General features: G+C 37.2%; 2 protein-coding genes across 3 annotated transcripts; both read right to left on the bottom strand.

Moving 5' to 3' along the window:
- Positions 1–2,656: 2,656 nt before the first annotated feature.
- On the bottom strand, positions 2,657–11,396 carry nkain1 (sodium/potassium transporting ATPase interacting 1). 2 transcript variants are annotated; one of them, XM_051873602.1, is made up of 8 exons: positions 11,173–11,396; positions 10,650–10,964; positions 8,838–8,975; positions 8,596–8,676; positions 6,171–6,368; positions 6,025–6,085; positions 5,863–5,944; positions 2,657–3,469 (listed from the first exon to the last, which is right to left on the bottom strand). In XM_051873602.1, the coding sequence occupies exons 2-8, from the start codon at positions 10,701–10,703 to the stop codon at positions 3,460–3,462; spliced, it is 624 nt and encodes a 207-aa protein (XP_051729562.1). In that variant the 5' UTR covers positions 10,704–10,964; positions 11,173–11,396; the 3' UTR covers positions 2,657–3,459. The 2 variants fall into 2 exon arrangements, with proteins under 2 accessions (XP_051729562.1, XP_051729563.1); XM_051873603.1 differs by lacking the exons at positions 10,650–10,964; positions 11,173–11,396 and adding an exon at positions 10,340–10,478.
- A 1,035-nt stretch (positions 11,397–12,431) lies between these two features.
- Positions 12,432–19,767, bottom strand: snrnp40 (small nuclear ribonucleoprotein 40 (U5)). Its single transcript, XM_051871851.1, has 10 exons — positions 19,510–19,767; positions 18,012–18,141; positions 17,815–17,908; positions 16,406–16,571; positions 13,700–13,822; positions 13,487–13,607; positions 13,284–13,366; positions 12,994–13,055; positions 12,808–12,911; positions 12,432–12,672 (listed from the first exon to the last, which is right to left on the bottom strand). The coding sequence occupies exons 1-10, from the start codon at positions 19,618–19,620 to the stop codon at positions 12,623–12,625; spliced, it is 1,044 nt and encodes a 347-aa protein (XP_051727811.1). The 5' UTR covers positions 19,621–19,767; the 3' UTR covers positions 12,432–12,622.
- Positions 19,768–19,786: the final 19 nt, after the last annotated feature.

Below are 19,786 nucleotides of genomic sequence, written 5' to 3'. Positions count from 1 at the left end.
CAAACTTGGCGTCATCAAGCTACGCCTTTGTTTTGAATAGGCCTCTAGCGACCTCTAGCAGACAGAAATCCTACATACTGCACCTTTAATTACACTAAAAAATAACTGTAAAAAAAACTAAACAAATTTACACTGTAAAATACCATTTTCCATTGAAACAGTAATATACCATAAAAACAATGCATTCTGGGTAATATTTGTCATTTTAAAAATAGAGGCCTATAGGCTACTTTCTCGAAAATGACAAATTATATTACCCAGAATGTATGGTAATATACAGAAGTAATATACTGTAAAAACAATGCATTCTGGGTAATATTTGTGGTTTTCGAGAAAGTAGCCTATAGGTTACTTTCTCGAAAATGACAAATAATATTACCCAGAATGCATTGTTTTTACAGTAAATTACTGTTTCAATGGAAAATGGTATTTTACTGTGTAAATTACTGTGTAAATTTGTTTTGTTATTTTACAGTTATTTTTAGAGTGTATACATTAATAATAATTTTTTTAATCATATTTCAAAGTGGCAGTACATTTAGTCACAAATTTTACCGGTGGGAGTAATAAATGTTTTCTTTTCCTCTACAAACACAGTTGCAAAAGCCATGAGCCAATACCTTAATAACACAATGTTAGTAATGCATTAATAATAAACCCTTTAAAAATTAAAATATATCAAATATTGCAGCTGTATGTGCATTTTTGTGTTTTACATGATTTTAGGGATCATCCTGCTTTTATTATAATCTTTCAGAGTAGTTAAGACACCACAGGTCAATAGGGTAAAAAATGCAAGAAATATATATCACAAATATACTTCCCTCAGTTTTGTATTACAAGTTTTCTGAAATGTCATGTTTAAATATGCATGCACCCACTTGCATACATTTCCAGAACACAAATCTAAACATTGGATAAAGCCATGAGGTTCAAAAACCTTTTTTAAAGGATTTTACAGCCTTATATGTGTTGTAATTGAATTCTACAGATACAAATAGATAAAAGGCCGGTTTCACAGACAAGGCCTAAAGGGGTGGTTGATTATGATTTCACTTTTTTAACTTTAGTTAGTTTGTAATGTTGCTGTTTGAACATAAACAACATCTGCAAAGTTACGACGCTCAAAGTTCAATGCAAAGGGAGATATTTTCTGTTTAAGGACTACAACAAACGGCTGGTAGGGACTACAACAAGCTTCTTCCCTGGTTAGTGACATCACTAACCCTAAAATTTACATAAACCCTGCCCCCGAGAATACAAAATAAAGGGGGTGAGGCCATGTTGGGCTGCTTTAGAGAAGAGGAAGAGTTGTTGTAGTAGAGTGTTGTTACCATACCGTCAATTTACGCTGGACTGCTTCACAAACGAGGGTCAGTTCAACACTGGATTTGCACAAAAGATTAACATGACGGCACATGCTAGTTGATGAGTTGAATCAACTCCACAGCAACTACATAAATTTATCCACTAACCGTTCAGAAACGTCCAGTTTCATTCTAAAAGCTTATTCCTGAGTCTCTCCATCAGTGTCGACTCCGGTTTGAACAATGTAAGGCTGAACACCGTTACTGACAATCATCATTTTGGCTGCGTGAGATTCTCCAGCTTTGTTGTTGTTGAGCAACCAAAGCTGTTAAAGCTCCGCCCTCTTCTGGAAAGGGGGCCGGGAGCAGCAGCTCATTTGCATTTAAAGGGACACACACAAAAACGGCGTGTTTTTGCTCACACCTAAATAGGGGCAAATTTGAAAAGCTATAATAAATGATCTATGGGGTATTTTGAGCTGAAACTTCACAGACACATTCTGGGGACACCAGAGACTTATATTACATCTTGTAAAAAGGGGCATTATAGGTCACCTTTAAGCTAGTCCTAGACTAAAATGCATGTTTGAGCTGTTTTAACTGAAAGCAACTTGCACTGGTATATCTTTAAACATGTCAGTGCCATTGTTTTGTCTCAAGATTCAGATCAGTAATGTTTTTTTTTCAAAGGCACGTTTACGAGAGCTACTTAAATGTCCTAATTGAACTAAGGCCTAATCCTGGCTTAATCTAAGCATTGTCTGTGAAATCGGGCCAAAGTGTAATAAAACAAACACTAAAATGTGTATTTTCAACATTTTTTTTCCGGTTTTATGGTTATGGAAGCAAAATAGCCCAAAATCTCAAAAATTGACTAGTGCATGAAAAAAACAGTAGTTTTTCCTTTAGTGTCTTGCCTTAAAAGAAAATTCGGTCACAAATTTTACCAGTAAGATTATTAAATGTTTCTTTTCTCTCTACAAACATGGTTGCAAAAACATGCTGTACTAGAAAAGATGCACGTTCTTCATTATAAGTTGCAGTCGTTCTAAAATAACAGGCTGTTGGAAATGTGAGCAGCTACTTAACTGCCTTTGTGTAAATGGCAGAAGGACATTGGCTGCGAGCGAACTATTGCAACTGACGTACAATGAGACAAAACAGGTCTGGTCATTGTCTTCACATCTGACTCACAGCTCTCTCTAGGGAGCGCTACTTTTATACACTTAGCCCTGTGAAAACAAGACAGAGCTTTTCATCCTCATCCATATGTATTCGAGAGAATAAAAACAGTGTTATATTTCACCCGAACCCTCTGTGGTTCATTTATAAGTGAACGAGACAAAAAATAATCTAGAAAGAGTTTATTATGCTGACCAACTGTCCCACCCTTCAGGTGTGTCCCTCACGCACCCACTCGCTCACTCACACAAACACAGCCTTCCTGAAACAAGTATTGTACATTAACATACATTCATTCTATAAGCTCGTGTTCAAATAAACATTTATGGCTAGTCACATTATGCGTCAGGTGCATAAGTACATATCAAAACTTGGACACAATCAGAAACGCACATTCATGCACGCAGACGTATGAGGGCCACCCAGAGGCACGACTCCTCTATCGTGAGTTTTACATGCACAAAGTCCTACAGCATTCCCCAAATACACATCTACCCCACCTAAAACATTCATCTAACACATTACATTATAGTGTCTTATATCAGAGTATAAACAATCTTTCTCCGACACACACACACCAGAAAGAGCTGAGCGGGCAGCTTCGGTGTGTGTTCAAAGATTACCTGGGTTAAAGGTCGGCCACCTTGTGAATACACAAACATATACAAAGGCCTATGTGCTTGTGCACATATGAACACACACACACACACACACACACACACACATACAGAAGATGTGTTGCTGTCTTCAAGTCCTATTTAATAATGCTTGTCTCAGCATCTTGTTGTGGTCCTGCCCTCTCTCTAGAACTCTGGCTGGTGTGGCACTATATATTTTCTCCAATAGAGGGAGACAAAGTTTGAGAGACACAGACGTTGAAGTTGGTAGAAGATTTCCCACAATGCAGAGGACTTCATCTCTCAGAGACAAGCAGTTGTTTTCCTCTGAAGGTGGGTTATTCCTCTGGGTTCTATCCAGCCCTAGATATATAAAAAACATACATTTACAAAGTGAAGTTTCTAAACCAATAAGCTGTGGCTGCGTCCGAAATCGCATACTCTCTTGAGGAGGTGCTTGTTTTGAATAAGTGATAAAAAAGTATGTTCTGTATAGTATGAATGTAATCCTGGACATACTACATTCGTCATGTAGTGATTATCATGTGACACACCAGCGTCAACGTCATTCACAAATCCTCTCCCATGGCCTCATGGGATAGTAAAGTGTTCATCGTATGCACACTTCAAAATCGCTGGAAATAGTAGGTCATCCAGGTACTTTTTGCCTACTATTTTATACTGTGAATTCGGACATACTTCTTTTGTCACATACTGTTTTTTTTTTTTTGCCTACTATATAGTAGGGAAGTATGCGATTTCGGATGCAGCCTGTGTTTGAAGTACTTCCATACTATTTTTATAGTATATAGTACATACACTGTGCAAAGTATGCAAATTTTCACAGCCAAATGACCATTTATGGCAAAATAAGAAGTATACAAAAGCAGCCCTTTTTCACATGTTTTTCTTGAAAAAAAGTAACATTAAAATGCAAAATAACATAATAAATAAAAAAATAACTAAAATTTATACATTAGTAAATTGATAAATTACATTTATTAAAAACAACAATGTGGCACACTACTTTTTGAAATGTTCGCATCGTTCCCTTATACAATGGCTGCTTCTGAAATTGCATACTCTGTTGAGTAGGTACTTATTTTGAATAAGTAATTACTTCACGACCACTAAAAAAGTATGTTCTATATAGTATGAGTGTGTGTAGTATGAATGTAATTCAGACGTACTACATTCACCTTGTTGTCACTGTCATGTGACCTCACCAGCTTCACTGCCATTCACAAATCCTCTCCCGTGGCCTCATGGGATAGTACAGTGTCCATCGTATGCACACTTCAGAATCTCGCTGGAAGAAGTAGGTCATCCGGATACTTTTTGCCTACTCTTTTATACTGTGAATTCGGACATACTTCTTTTGTCACATACTGTTTTGTGCCTACTATATAGTAGGGAAGTATGCAATTTCGGATACAGCCTGTGTTTGAAGTACTTCCATACTATTTTTATAGTACATATACTGTGCAAATTATGCACATTTTCAAAGCCGAATGACCATTTATGGCAAAATGAGAAGAATACAACAGCAGCCCTTTTTAACAGGTTTTTCTTGAAAAAATAGTAACATTAAATTGCAAAATAACATAAATAAATATAAAATAATTAAAATGTATAAATTAGTAAATTGATTAATTAATTGATTACTTAAATAAAATATTTATCATGAAATATATTTATAAAAATTATAAAATATATGAATATAAATTACCTGGACAAACAATGTGACGTAACAACAATGTGGCACACTACTTTTTGAAATGTTCACATTGTTCCCTTGTACAGTGGCTGCTTCCTCCCATACTCTCGTACTTATTTTGAATAAGCAATTACTTCACGACCACTAAAAAATGTTCTATACAGTATGAATGTGTGTAGTATGAATGTAATTCAGACGTACTACATTAACCATGTTGTCACTGTCATGTGACCTCACCAGCGTCACTGCCATTCACAAATTCTCTCCTGTGGCCTCATGGGATAGTAAAGTGTCCATCGTATGCACACTTCAGAATCTCGCCAGAAGTAGTAGGTCATCTGGATACTTTCTGCCTACTATTTTATACTGTGAATTCAGACATACTTCTTTTGTCACATACTGTTTTTTGCCTACTATATAGTAGGGAAGTTTGCGATTTCAGATGCAGCCTGTGTTTGAAGTACTTCCATGCTATTTTTATAGTACACAGTACATATACTGTGCAAAGTATGCAAATTTTCACAGCTGAATGACCATTTATGGCAAAATAAGTATACAACAGCAGCCCTTTTTAACATGTTTTTCTTGAAAAAAAAGTTACTTACTTTGCGACCGCTAAAAAAAGTATGTTTTATACAGTATGAATGTGTGTAGTATGAATGTAATTCAGACGTACTACATTCACCATGTTGTCACTGTCATGTGACCTCACCAGCATCACTGCCATTCACAAATCCGCTCCTGTGGCCTCATGGGATAGTAAAGTGTCCATCGTATGCACACTTCAGAATCTCGCCAGAAGAAGTAGGTCATCTGGGTACTTTTTGCCTACTATTTTACTTTACTGTGAATTCAGACATTTTTTGTAGTATGCGATTTCGGATGCAGCCAATCTGTTTTACATGCTATGTTTCGAAAAGCAGTAGGCTGTTACAGTGTATAGTGCGAAGTATTCAAAAAGATATAAAGCTTGATGAAATCAGATATCGAGAAATTACAACATTTTTAGTAAAGGATGCCTAATTGAATGTGTACTTACGTATAGAGAGGCTGCAGCTGTAAGTGAGAACTCTTCTGTGGAGGCTGGTAACTATAAGAGTCCAATCCACCAATGAAATCAACTGCAACAGAGAGACAGTCATCAAAACATGAGCACTTCAATGTCACTGGAATTCAGTTACCTAACAACAGCAATACTTACAGCTCTCCTCATCATCCTGGAAGACTTTACTGACATAGCAGGCATAAACAAATCCAAAGAGCTGAAACACAGAACAAAATATGTGAACACGCATTCAGGTGTACTTTTGTAAATGTAAAGAAAAGAGATCAGTCGGAAGCACTCACTGCAAGAAATACTTGCAAGGCTGAGCTGACCACCTCTATGTACTGGTAGTCCAGTAGGCAGCCACTGACAGTGATCACATGATGATCCTGAGGAGCCAATGGTGAGTCAGGCACCGGAGTAACTAAGCAACCAGGTCCATTCTCCATCCACCAGGAACGATGAAGTGATGTGTTAAATGTCATTAGGAAATCCCTGTCCTGCAGCAGAACACAAACAGGATTGAGAAATACACTTATCATTAACTCAACTTTGACTCTGTTTACTAGTTTTATTTACACTATTTTAGCTTTATTACATTTATTAATATTTATTGAATTTAATTTTTAGTTATGTTAAAGGTGGACTCAGTATTATTTCAAATACACTGTTTGGAAGTTAGTCGGGCCGATACCAACAACAAACGTCTAACCAATCAGCATTAGACGGTCGAGGAGAGAGAACGAGCGAGAGGGAGATATGAAAATTAAAAAAAAAAAAACTACAGAACGAGAGATGGGACACAATACAAAAGAGCTCAAATGAATATCACTGGAATGAAGGTTTATGACTGGGCAATCGCTTTAGGACCCGCGTTTATATTAGAAAGGCTTTCCAGCGCTGGAGAGGGCTAAGCGGAAACGCCTGAAAACAGACGCAGAGGCTGCTTTGATCCTGCTACTCATGTGATCACACTGGGTTTTGATTGTCTGGAGCTGCTGTGCTGTTGGTGACTAACAATGAACACTTTGTATTTAGTCTTGTGTACTGTACGTTAACTTTTTGTGCTTCCAACTGCGCTTTATTTTTCGTGAAGCATTTTGTTGTGCGTCAGCTGTGATAAACAGATATCCACTAGCATTGCGTGTGTAACAGAGGCCAGATAATGAGAGTTGTGCAGTTAAGCCACTGCACACTGACGACTGCTAGAGAATGTAGTGTTTAGCGTCATTGGTAGTGCATCTGCCTTGCATGCCAGCGGCGATCAGGCCGGGGTTCAAGACTGACTCGGAGCAAGGTGGTTAGGATTGGAGTGTGAGTTTTGGAGGCGGAGCAATGAAGAGAGGAGTGGGTTTGTTTGGGTTAATTTCAAATATCAACAATGTCCAACAACGAATTTGACAAATCGCATACAGCACCTTTCATTTTATTTTAAATTTTTGTAATTTTGTTATGTGCTTTTGTCATTTTATTAGTTAAAAAAAAAAAAAGAAAAAAAGTTATTTAGGCTTAAAAAGTTTTTTTTTTTCAGTTTTAGTTCATTTTAGTTTTTCTTTATTTCCTGTTAATCATTTTATAATTTACTTGTACAAAATTTTAAATGTAACTTATTTCATGTTAATTTTAGTAATTTTGTTATGTGCTTTTGTCATTTTGTTAGATTTATGTTTTTTAAAATATTGCTATTAAGGTTTTTTTTCCTCTTTCAGTTTCAGTTTTTGTTTATTTTCAGTTAACAATTTTAGATTTAACTTGTACAAACTAACTTTTAAATTTAGCTTATTTCAGTTTATTGCCAAGGAAACATTTCTAAGGCCCCGTCCACACGGAACCAGATCTTTCCCTATCCGATCTTATATCCGAAATATCTGCGTACACACGAATCCGCTGAAACCGGCTCAAAACGATGTAGTATACATGCCAGACCAGCATGTGGTGCTGTAATTCTGCCACAGAGATACACTTAAAACAGAGAATAAGACTTGAAGCATGCGCATAAACCTTGCGCGCTGTATACAAACTTTAGTAAAGCTTAGAAATAACGCTTTATTTTGGCTCAGTAGCTTCTGCAGCATGAACACAAGCATCTAGAGTCTGCTATTGTTGTTGTTGTTGCTGTTTTGTGCGGACTAGGGTCGACACGTGGGGTGATGACATCATCGTTTCACAAAATATACGGATTGGCTGTGCACACGAAAAAGCAAGGGCGGCGTTTTCAGATTTATCCACTCTGGGACCCGGTTTCAAAAAATATCGGATTCACTTTCTGAAAATGCCAGATTCGTCTGGACGAAACACCTATCCGATACAAAATTTTTGAGTATATACCTAAACGCGTCTCCGTTTATTTTATTTTAGCATTATTTTAATTAATAGAAATGTTTTTAATATTTAGGTATTTTTATATTTAATATTTACCCTGTTCCAAAGAAAAATGTCTTCATAATCTTTATATTAAAATGTCCTCAAGCCCTGCTTTCCTATTAGATGATGTTAGCCAATAAACTCTTTTACAGGACGCCCACTTTTCATGATCAAAACGATTACTAATTAATCATATCAAATAAAATGTTACCTGAAATACAGAAGAAAAATGGTTTATGAATGCCATTCATGTTGACTTTAAGATTAAAGCATAACAATGCATGAAATCAAACATTTCAAACTGACTCTTTGGTGTATTTACACAGTAACTGAAATCTGGAACAATGCAGTAAATCCACTTACCTGTGACAGGTGACCAACTTCCAGGTAAAAACAGATGATGAAAGAGTTCCAGCCGACCCAGATCACAAGCCACACAGCATACTGAAAATGTGCACATGCAGACACGCACACACAAAAATATATTAAAGAACACATATAGTGTTCAAAAAGACAATGCAAAGAAACCATTTTCAACAGTAGGTGCAAAATGAGGGCATAAAACACATGCTCGTTTGTCTCGCTATGATTATGAATATGCCTACCAGTATAAGATATCTGGAGCGGATTTGCACAGTTCCAAACACTCCCAAAATGACGGCCACGATATGGAGGAAATTGGCGAGGATGGGAGCCCACTGATATCCCAAAAAGTCAAACACCTGCCTCTGTAATGCAGCGACCTGTGAACAAACCAAGAGCAGGTTACGTGCACAATCATCCAACTTTTATGCATGCATATGTGTGCACAAAAAGCTTGAACCAATACAGATAATCTCAAGTATAGCTTGTCCCACATCTTTTGCAGACTTCAAAATGAGCTATGCTGGGTTTATTTAGGCAAATATGAGACTGGCAAAACAAGCTTGTGCTGCAGACTCCCAAGTTACATTGGCAGGAAAATGGTACACAAAATCTGGTATTGCTGGCTACTATTCTTGGCAGGAATTGACTTGCAGCATCCATCCAAGAAACGGCCCGGTGCACTGACTGCACATTAACCACGGAAAATTCTTCGGAGAAGGATCATCAGCCACAGGGAATCTGCGCCAGAAAAATCCCGTACACTGGAACGTCCATTATTGACAAAGTACTGAACGTCCTCTGCCGCTTCGCATATGCGTTTATTAAATATTTTGGTGATTTGCTGATGGAGTGAGTCTACAGACTCTGTCTGGCCCTGGTGGTGGGTTAGTTTAGCCAAACTCCCAAACTGTGCCATGTTTGCTATGTACTTTAACTAATTCAAGGCCGTAGCCAACACAGGCATTGAGGGGGACAAGCCCCCCCCAATAATTGGAATTGGCCAAACTGTGCCCCCCAATATTTGATATTTCTTAAATGCTGCTTTCCATTACGCACCACTCTGTTTGTTATTAGGATGACATACAGTTTAAAAAGTTACATTTTTAGGCCGGTCTGCCTCAGCGGTCTAACAGTGCTCATCAATGTCAAAATGGCGGCCAATCAGAACAAAGAAGGCGGGGCTTACTATTCACTGAAGACGAGTGTGAATTTCAACGCGTGGTAAGATATAAGTAGCTAAACATTTAATATTTGACAACTGTTTTACGATGTTTAACGACCCACATATACAGTAATGCAAACTGTATGGAATTTCTCCATCTTGAATTTAAAATATGCAATCATTTAAACGATGTCATTCATAACTGAATGTGACGAGACAAGATGTTTTTTTTTTACATTTTTGACATGTTAGACATACAAACGAGCGAATGAGTGCATATTTTTAAATAAAATATTATTTGCAAAGAGTTTAAATGGGCTATAACAAGTATTTACTGTACTTATTTCCTCTTTATTCCCTTAATCCTTTTAATCATTTAATTTCTTTAAATAAAAACATTGGTTAGACATGGTTACGGCCTTGAAGCTCTAAAGGCTTTTTGACTCATTTTCATAAAGAATATTGTGCGTGAAAAGCCTAAAAACCGAGAGGCCCTATGAATCAGCAGTACAGGTTGCAGTGGACCATTAAACCCACTTAAGCCAATGGCAAGTAAATAAAAATATTGTCTCCACACACATAGGAATGATCCCAAAGCTCTGTGCCGCAGCTGTTTCCATGGAAACTGCCTGGAGCCCCGGCCCACAGCCCTATGAGAGAAGAGCCCCTTCCTCAGGAGGCCCCTCATCCTCACATGCAGCTCATCTGTGTGTTACACAAACAAATCATGCATATGCATACATATCTGGGGCATGAAGTTACTCCATGCAAAGTTTTGACAGGCGACTTGATTGGGAAAAGGGAACCAGGGCACCTTGTCCCTTGGCTCTTATCACACACGTATTTTTTCAGGTTAGACTAGACATGAACATCAACAACAGTGTCTTACCAGCTGCAAGCAGCAGATGACCACCAGCGTGCACCTCCCGTCGCACCGACCCATGCTCTCGCGCTTGAGGCACGGCTTGGGCCCCGCGAGGCGTCGGGAGAAAGCGGAGTCCCCGGTGAGGTCCAGCGCGCTTCAGGGTCTTGCTTCACAATCACCGTTCAAAACATCAAGAAGCCCACCGGGCCGCGTGCATGCTTCGGTGCGTCGATGCTTGCTGATGGCTGCCGGTCATACCGGATCTCTTCCGCTGAATTGTCCTGACCGAAGCGTCCTACAGCCCCGCTGCGGATCCGAATCTTAGCGGATCTGCCACACCTTCATTCCGTACCGGGTACCAGGCGCAGACAACCCCAAAATAGCACAAAGAACAGAGGAAGAGTCAGTGAGCGCGTTTAACTGGCGGAAATGAGCATCATATGATAAGCATCAGACGGAGCGCGAGCGGGGGGTGTAAGGGCGCGAGGTAAGGAAAATAACGCAAATGAAATCTGGAGCGAGCACAAAGCGAGCCTTTGTGACTTACCGTGAGGTCCGGTATCCGTTTTTCCGAGCCGATTTTACCGTCGGAGGTCTCAGACTGGTGCTGTAGTTTGAGCAACCATCCTCCTGCTCCGGCTCTTTGTCAACATCGGCACCGGGAGGGTGAGCGGAGCGGGTTTGTGGGTGGAAATCAGACACCCTCATGCGAGTCTGCAACCCGCTCGCGCAACCGCATAGAGACGCTCGCCGCCCGCTTGGCACAACACGAGGCGTTTTATAGAGCACAAAGAAAACCATCATGCGGCTGTGGACACTCTTTTATTACAAAGGGGAAACATTTCTATTTTTAAACAAATTTTACGCCAAATTATGCTATATATATATATATATATATATATACACACACACACACACACATACTGTAAATATACAGTAGTACATATATACATACATTTATTTATATAATTTATAATATATATATGTATATATATAATTTATAATTATATATGTACACACATTTCTATATATTTATATATATATATGTGTGTGTGTGTGTGTGTGTGTGACCGTGGACCACAAAACCAGTCATAAGGGTCATTTTTTTGAAATTGAGATTTATACATCATCTGAAAGCTGTATGAATGTATGAATATTTGGCAGAGATACAACTATTTGAATATCTGGAATCTGAGGGTGCAAAAAAATCAAAATATTGAGAAAATCACCTTTAAAGTTGTTCAAATGAAGTCCTTAGCAATGCATATCCACTCACAAAAATACATTTTTGATATATTTACAGTAGGAAATTTACAAAATATCTTCATGGAACATGATCTTTACTTAATATCCTAATGATTTTTGGCATAAAAGAAAAATTGATAATTTTGACCCATACAGTGTATTGTTGGCTATTGCTACAAATATACCTGTGCGATTTATGACTGGATTTGTGGTCCACGGTCACATATACACACAAACAAATCACAATTTTGTTTTTCTTCACACAAACTTCTGTGTTGATCATATTTGATGTGCTCTATGTACGTGCACTGTTTATATGTTTAAATATGAATAAAAGTCTAAATTAAATAAATTCATCATATAAAGCAATCATTTCTTTTAAAAAAAAAACTTGAATTAAACTGCTTAATTCATTTTGATTACTTTTACCATGTTTATACATATATACACACACATACACAAATATATATATATATATATACACATACATACATACATACATACACACACACACACATACATACACACACACACTTCATACACAAAGACATAACACAACAATTTTGGAAACAAGTTTATTAAAAGCATAAAAAAGCCAACGTCCAACATTTCCCCCCCTCAACTGGTCATCACAATTTTCCAACGAAAATACAAATGTCAAAATTCCAAATAATATCTCCTTCTACCCATCTTCTTCTCATTCTCACATTCAGTCACACACAGAAACAGCATTCGCACACACAAACACACAGTTATTGAATCTCTCCGATGTAGAGGCGCTTATCACTGGATCCAGAGAGAACTGTGGAAGACATAAAATAATGGAGTTACACATGGAGCAGAAATGAGTAAACAAACAGTATGGGAAACATGTGCTCGCTTTGTTTGTTATATATTATATTATTAGAAAAAAAGAGTCTTTTTTTTATTTTTTTACCAATGGGTTCTTCAGGATGGAAAGCCACCTCATTGACAGACCCAGCATGACCAGGCAGCTTATAAAGGATCCTACGGGACGTTGTGTCCCAAATATACACAAACCTACAACACAAACACATCGCATTAACCTCACACATAATCATACTGTACAAACACTGCAGAAACCACACAGAAACACCCATACCTGTCAGCAGAACCGGCAGCAATCTTACCCCCATCAGGAGACCAACAGCATCTGAGAAGATTCTAAGATACACAAAAAACCTTCAATTACAAAACACTGCAGTATAAACTTCCAGTTCAGCCTCAGTGATGTTTATTGAAGGAATTCATTGATAATTCACACCTCATTTAAAGTCTAGCTTAAAAAAAAACATTTGATAGCAGAAGTCACAGTGGGAATCACTTTCCTTCTTTATAAAAAGCAGAACTGTAATTTTTTTTTTTTTTTTAAATAGAGAGAACTGGGCTTACCTTCTCAAAGTTATGGACATTTCCCTGAAAGATCTTCACACACCTCTCCTTTGGTGCAAATGGACGGATATCCCAGACACGCACTGTTTCAGACACAGAAAACATCAGTACATGTAGGCAATCAGTCATAAACACATCAATAACAGGTACACATATACTACCATTCAACATTTAGGGTCAGTATGTCACACATTTAAGCTTACCGCTGTTATCCATGGAGTTAGACAGCAGGTAGGATCCGTCTGCGCTGAGACTCAGACCGGTCACAGAGTCTCCATGACCCTGCATACTGTAAATCAGTTTGTTTTGTCTGAGGTCCCACACCTGCAACATGAAACACACATACAGACAAGAATAAATAAACATACAAAAATATCAAGGCAAAAAAAGCCCAAAAGAGTATGTTGCACACAGACCTTTATGTCGTTGTCGATGCCTCCTGAGATGATCTGGTCACTGGTGTCATTGAATGTCACACTAAGAACCTGATACGTGTTCTGGAACGTGTGAACAGAGGCCTTCTTCCTGATGTCCCACAGCTACAATAACACATGAACAGAGAACATCCAAGGACACTGTTAGTCCGTCTGAACACTCTTAGCCTGACACACAAAGATGACATTCTTCAATAAGATATCAGTGATTCAACTCTCCATGGGTGAAATCAAATCAAATTTTTGTCTGTCTAGACATTTAAAAATCATGATGAGCAACAACCTAAAGACTGACAGTAACAACTTTAAAACAATCATAAAACCGACACAAAATTTTATTTTATTTATTGGCTATTTGTCTTTTTATACAAGACAGACTATGACAGTGAAGATTTTGACAAAAAAAAAAAAAAAAAAAAAGAGAGAGAGAGAGATTGGGTTTGGGACACAAACCAGGTCATATTCAAACTAGGCCTGTCACTTTCATAAGTTTTGTGCTGATGATTATAAATAATTGCAATTAACTACTTAATTATATTTTGTGTATGTCAGTATAAGCCAAGACTTGGAATCATATATAATGTAATAATAAATATTTATAAAATAGGCCCACATGATTTGGTTTAATGCTGTGAAAATATATAATATAATATAATATAATATATGTGCTATCAAATGATTAATCGCAATTAATCGCATCCAAAATAAAAGTTTGTTTACATAATATATGTGTGTGTACTGTGTATATTTATTATGTATATAAATACACACACATACATGTATTTATTTAACAAAATTATTTACATGTATACATGTACATTTATACACAATTTATATAATATATATATATATATATATATATATATATATATATATATATATATATATATATATAATATATGTGCTGTCGAACGATTAATCGCATCCAAAATAAAAGTTTGTTTAGATAATATGTGTGTATAATGTGTATATTTATTATGTATATATAAAAATACACACATTTATATATAATATATATTTAAGAAATATCTACATGTATACATACATGTATATTTAAATATATTTTTGTTTAATATATACATGCATGTGTTTTACATAATATACACAGTACACACACATATTATGTAAACAAAAACTTTTATTTTGGATGGATCACGATTAACCGTTTGACAGCACTAAATATAATATAATATAATACAATATAACCCACAAACCTTCATTTTATATGAAGGAAGACCTTTGACTATTTTTATGTACAGGTTATTTAATATTCTTTGGCAAAATGTGATTGAAATTTAAACACAATTACTGCAATTATCGCAAATAATGATAAATTAATGATTAGATGATTAATCAATAATCACGACAGGCCTAATTCGAACCCGCATCTCCTTGAGCATAACAGTTCGTTACATGTCATGTGATTCACACAAACAATTCTCAGTCTAACAAAGGGAGTGTGTTTTGGCTCTGCTCGCACTGATGATCTGCTGTTTTCTCTGTAAACTGGTGGTATATTGGTTAAAAGATCTAGGCCAATATCTGGGGCAAAGGTACAGAACACCTCATAGGGGTGATACGGGATAATAGCGGAATTGCAGTCATCATATTGCACAAACAAAAACTGTGCCTGTGGTAAACCAATCTGCAACTGCCAAATGGGTTAGTTCACCCTGAAATGAAAATTCTGTCATCATTTGCTCACCCTCATGTCATTCCAAACCTGTAAGACTTCTGTTCATTTTCAGAACACAAATGCAGCTTGTTCTCGTGTCACACAAGCACATTTGAGCTTCTGTGTAGATCATATTTGATGTGCTCTATGTATGTGCGTTGATCAATTATAAATAAAAGTCTAAATTAAATCAGTTCATCATGTAAAGCAATCATTTCTCTTCAGAAGACTTGGATTAAACCGCTTGATTCATATGGATTACTTTTATCATGTTTTTTGTACCTTTTAAAGCATGAACATTTTGGTTGCAAGGATTTCATTGGATGGAGATTATTTAAAGTGCCCCTATTATGCTTTTTCGGATATTACCTTTCATGTAGTGTGCGATATAGCTGTTTGTGAATTTAAAAGCTCTGCAAAGTTTCAAAGAAAACTTCGTATCACTGTATCAAGAGCTGAGGAAGATCCGGAGCTGAAATTCAGATAAGTGCTGTAAGCAATGGACCAATCACAACAGACTGGGTTGTCTGACCAATCAGAGAAGAGGAAGCTCTCGGATAGGCGGCGTTTAGAGAGACCAAATCCTTTATCAAATCATTTCAGACACTGAGAGAAAAGAGCTGATGCTGCAATGTGTTATGAGAAAATTAAAGTGTTTTTGACATCGGATGCATGTAAACCTATAGTAGGAGACCTCCAAAACAAAATTAAATAAACACAGCATAAAAGGGGCACTTTACCCAAAATATGGATGATTTATGGGTTTGGAATGACATGAGGGTGAGTAATTGATGATAGAATTTCCTCTTTGGGGTGAACTATTCCTTTAATAATATAGCCATGTCGTGTTTACTTTTGATACATTTAATGCTGCAACTGAATGTCTACTATATCCTGAGCCAGGTTGAAAATGTATAGGAGATTTGTTTAAGATTCATAAGGTCGAGACATGTCACAGACGTCTAGCAGGTTTCCAGTCTAGACTTGAGGGGGTTGAATGGTGTCATGTTTACCTTTACAGTTCCATCATCACTGCCCGTGCAGGCCAGCTGTGGGCCACGCCGCGCCGGAAAACATGAGTTCACAAAGGACGTGTGACCTTTCAGACGCTTCACACGCTCCCCTGTCTCACTGTCCCACACGCATACGGTCTTGTCTGTACTGGCTGAGAACAGCAGACTGGAAGACACAAACAAACACTTAATATGTGATAAATACTGTATGCATTATTCTTGAAAGTCTAAAATGACAGTGCACACTCTTAAAAATAAGGGTTCTTTATTGGCATCTTTGGTTCCATGAGGAACCTTTAAAGGGGACATACGATGAAAATCTAACTTTTTCCATGTTTAAATGCTATAATCGGGTCCCGGTGCATCTACCAACCCAGAAAAAATGAAAAAGGACAACCCAGTAAGCCTTTCTCTGCAAGCATGTGAAAAAACGAGCCGCTCAGATTGTGCTGTAATAAGGAGATCTTATTATAATATTACCGGCCCTTAATCTGCACATTTTCACCCACCATTTTGTTTTCGCAAGTGACAACGGTGTACTAGTTCTAAGGCCATGGCAAAAGTTTGAGCAAAGCATGCTAACTGTTCTTTCATTGGCTGCACAGACGAGCACAGAACACTATTTAGAGTCTCGTTAGCTTGGATAGCCTGTAAGTTGACCCTGGCAAGCTTGATTGCTAAAAAAGGAGAATTTCTGTCCAAGTGATATTTTGGAGAAAATATTAGACCATTCACAGCATTTGATAGCAATCATAAACGTTAGCCTGGTGTGTATGGCTCTGTTTGGCAAACAGATACGTTATGTATAGTGGGCGTCCATACGGGTTGTACACAAAAGATTAACATGACGGCAAATGCTAGTCGATGAGTTGAATCAACTCCACAGCAACTACATAAATTTATCCACTAACCATTCAGAAACGTCCAGTTTCATTCTAAAAGTTGTAAGTTCTTCCTGAGTCTCTCCATCAGTGTCGACTCCGGTTTGAACAATGTAAGGCTGAACACCGTTACTGACAATCCTCATTTTGGCTGCGTGAGATTCTCCAGCTTTGTTGTTGTTGAGCAACCGAAGCGCGAGCTATTAAAGCTCCGCCCTCTTCTGGAGCAGCTCATTTGCATTTAAAGGGACACACACACAAACGGCGTGTTTTTGCTCACACCCAAATAGGGACAAGTTTGATAAGCTATAATAAATGATCTCTGGAGTATTTTGAGCTGAAACTTCACAGACACATTCTGGGGACACCAGAGACTTATATTACATCTTGTGAAAAGGAGCATAATAGGTCCCCTTTAACATCCATGGAATCTTTCCATTGCACAAAAGGTTCTTTGAAACCTTTATTTTTAAGAGTGTAAATGCTTCAGAATGCTTTTTTGGAATATTATGTGTTACACAAACACACCTGCCGTCCGTATTATAATGAAGCTCCATCACAGCTCCACTGTGGCCTTTAAGCGTGGCATAATTCTCACAGTCTCCGTAGACATTCCACATCACTACAAGAAAATCAGACATAATCAACAAAAGCAAATCAATACTTCAACACATAAGCTACACATCAAAAAAACAATATAAAATAGTCAATGTCATGTGACTCACAGATGAGGCGGTCATATCCAGAAGAGGCTAGTGTAGCTCCATTGGGGTGAAACTTGCAGCAGTAAACTTCACCTTCATGACCGGAGAGCAGCATTATGGGAGCCTGCAGACTGGAGCTGCGTGGGGGGCCCTGATATTCACACAAACAGATTATTGTTTATTCAGGTGCTGTTATAAAAACCCATGGATGATGAAGACCCCCTATCCTTTGACTGCAATCTGTTTTGAAATCGATTTTGAACTAACCTTTCAAGTGAACGAATCCTTCTCGTTCGCTTACAAGCACTAATTTAGTTCATTGTAGTCTCTCCTTTTTGAAGCATGTGACTGTTATTTATTGTTGTTATTTGTGAGGGAAGTGTGTATGATGCTTAAACGCAAGGTAGATTTGTATACACACAGACTGCAAAGCAGTGTTGGGTAAGTTACTCTAAAAAATAATTAATTACTAGCTGCTAATTACATCTTCAACAGTATAATTAGATTACTCCACTAATTACTCTCTCTAAAAAGTATTGGATTACTCATTACTTTAAAAATCCCATAACAACCTCGACCAGTTGAACAATACAAGGATAGACATGAAACTGCACTTTTGATTCTTTAAAATAAATAATATAAAATTGCATAAATTATTCTTGAACTCACCAAAGCATTTAAAGGGAGAAGGTTACATTAAAAATATTAAATCCACTATTGTTTACATAGAATTGTTCAGTCTATACAGTATTTAATGCAATTACATCAGAAGTAACTGTAATTAAATTACAGAAAAATTAAGAGTAATCCCTTACTTTACTTTTTCAAGGGAAAAGTAATTAAATTACAGTAATTATCTACTTAGCAATGCATTACACCCAACATTGATAATAAGAATGGTTTCAGTTGTGAACGACTGTGTTTTTGAAAGCATCAATTGAGAAAGACTCGCTCATAACAATAAGTTATATTGTGATGTGAGATATAGAAGTGAATCAATGAAAATATTCAGTGTTCAAGACCTCTTTCACTTTTATGGGAAAATGTATGTGCCGTAAATGAATGTTTTGGCTTCACTGAATATTCTAAAGAGAAGGAAGTGCTTTCATTTAATTAGTTTACTTATATTTTTGACCAAATTTCACATTCATGATTAGTAGACCTAATAATTTTTTTTTTATGGTTTTGTTGACTAAATATATATTTGATATTTTATACAGGCTTATGTTTTTACAACCCCTTGTCCTTCTTATTTCTTTCTATCTGTGGTAGATAACTGGTCTAGAACTAAAGTGAATGTATAATGCCAATGTTTATTCAATAACAAAAAAATATAAAAACTACTGCCGTAACGCTGTAACCTGCAGAAAGATTCACTGAACGAATCCCCTTGTTAAATTGATTCAAAAGATTCGAGTCAGTGGGATGAATCAAAACCCCACTACCACAACACAGGCAGCATATACACATTTTCGAGCAACATCTAGTGTTTTTCATCTAATTCAGCTCTCATTTTTACCATAGCAGAGAGTTGTTGGGACTGCGCTGCAGCCACCAGCTCTGTCCGGGGCCTCTTCACACCGGCGGGAACGACTGCCATCTCTGCAACACGCTTCTTCGGTTCGATCATTGTTGTAAAAAATACTTAAATCCCAAAAATAAATGAAAACGTCTCAAAACTATGAGCTTTTGTTTAAATGAATGAGTTTTTCGAGCCTTCCCACCACCATCGAGCAACGCACGTTCGACAAGTAAACACATCCGGTAACACGAAGCCTTCTGATTGGCTGGCTCAC

Source organism: Ctenopharyngodon idella, chromosome 19 (assembly GCF_019924925.1).
Source record: "Ctenopharyngodon idella isolate HZGC_01 chromosome 19, HZGC01, whole genome shotgun sequence".
NCBI lineage: Eukaryota > Metazoa > Chordata > Actinopteri > Cypriniformes > Xenocyprididae > Ctenopharyngodon > Ctenopharyngodon idella.
The sequence above is the reverse complement of the archived record's forward strand: the minus strand, read 5'-3'. Positions and strand labels throughout refer to the sequence as shown.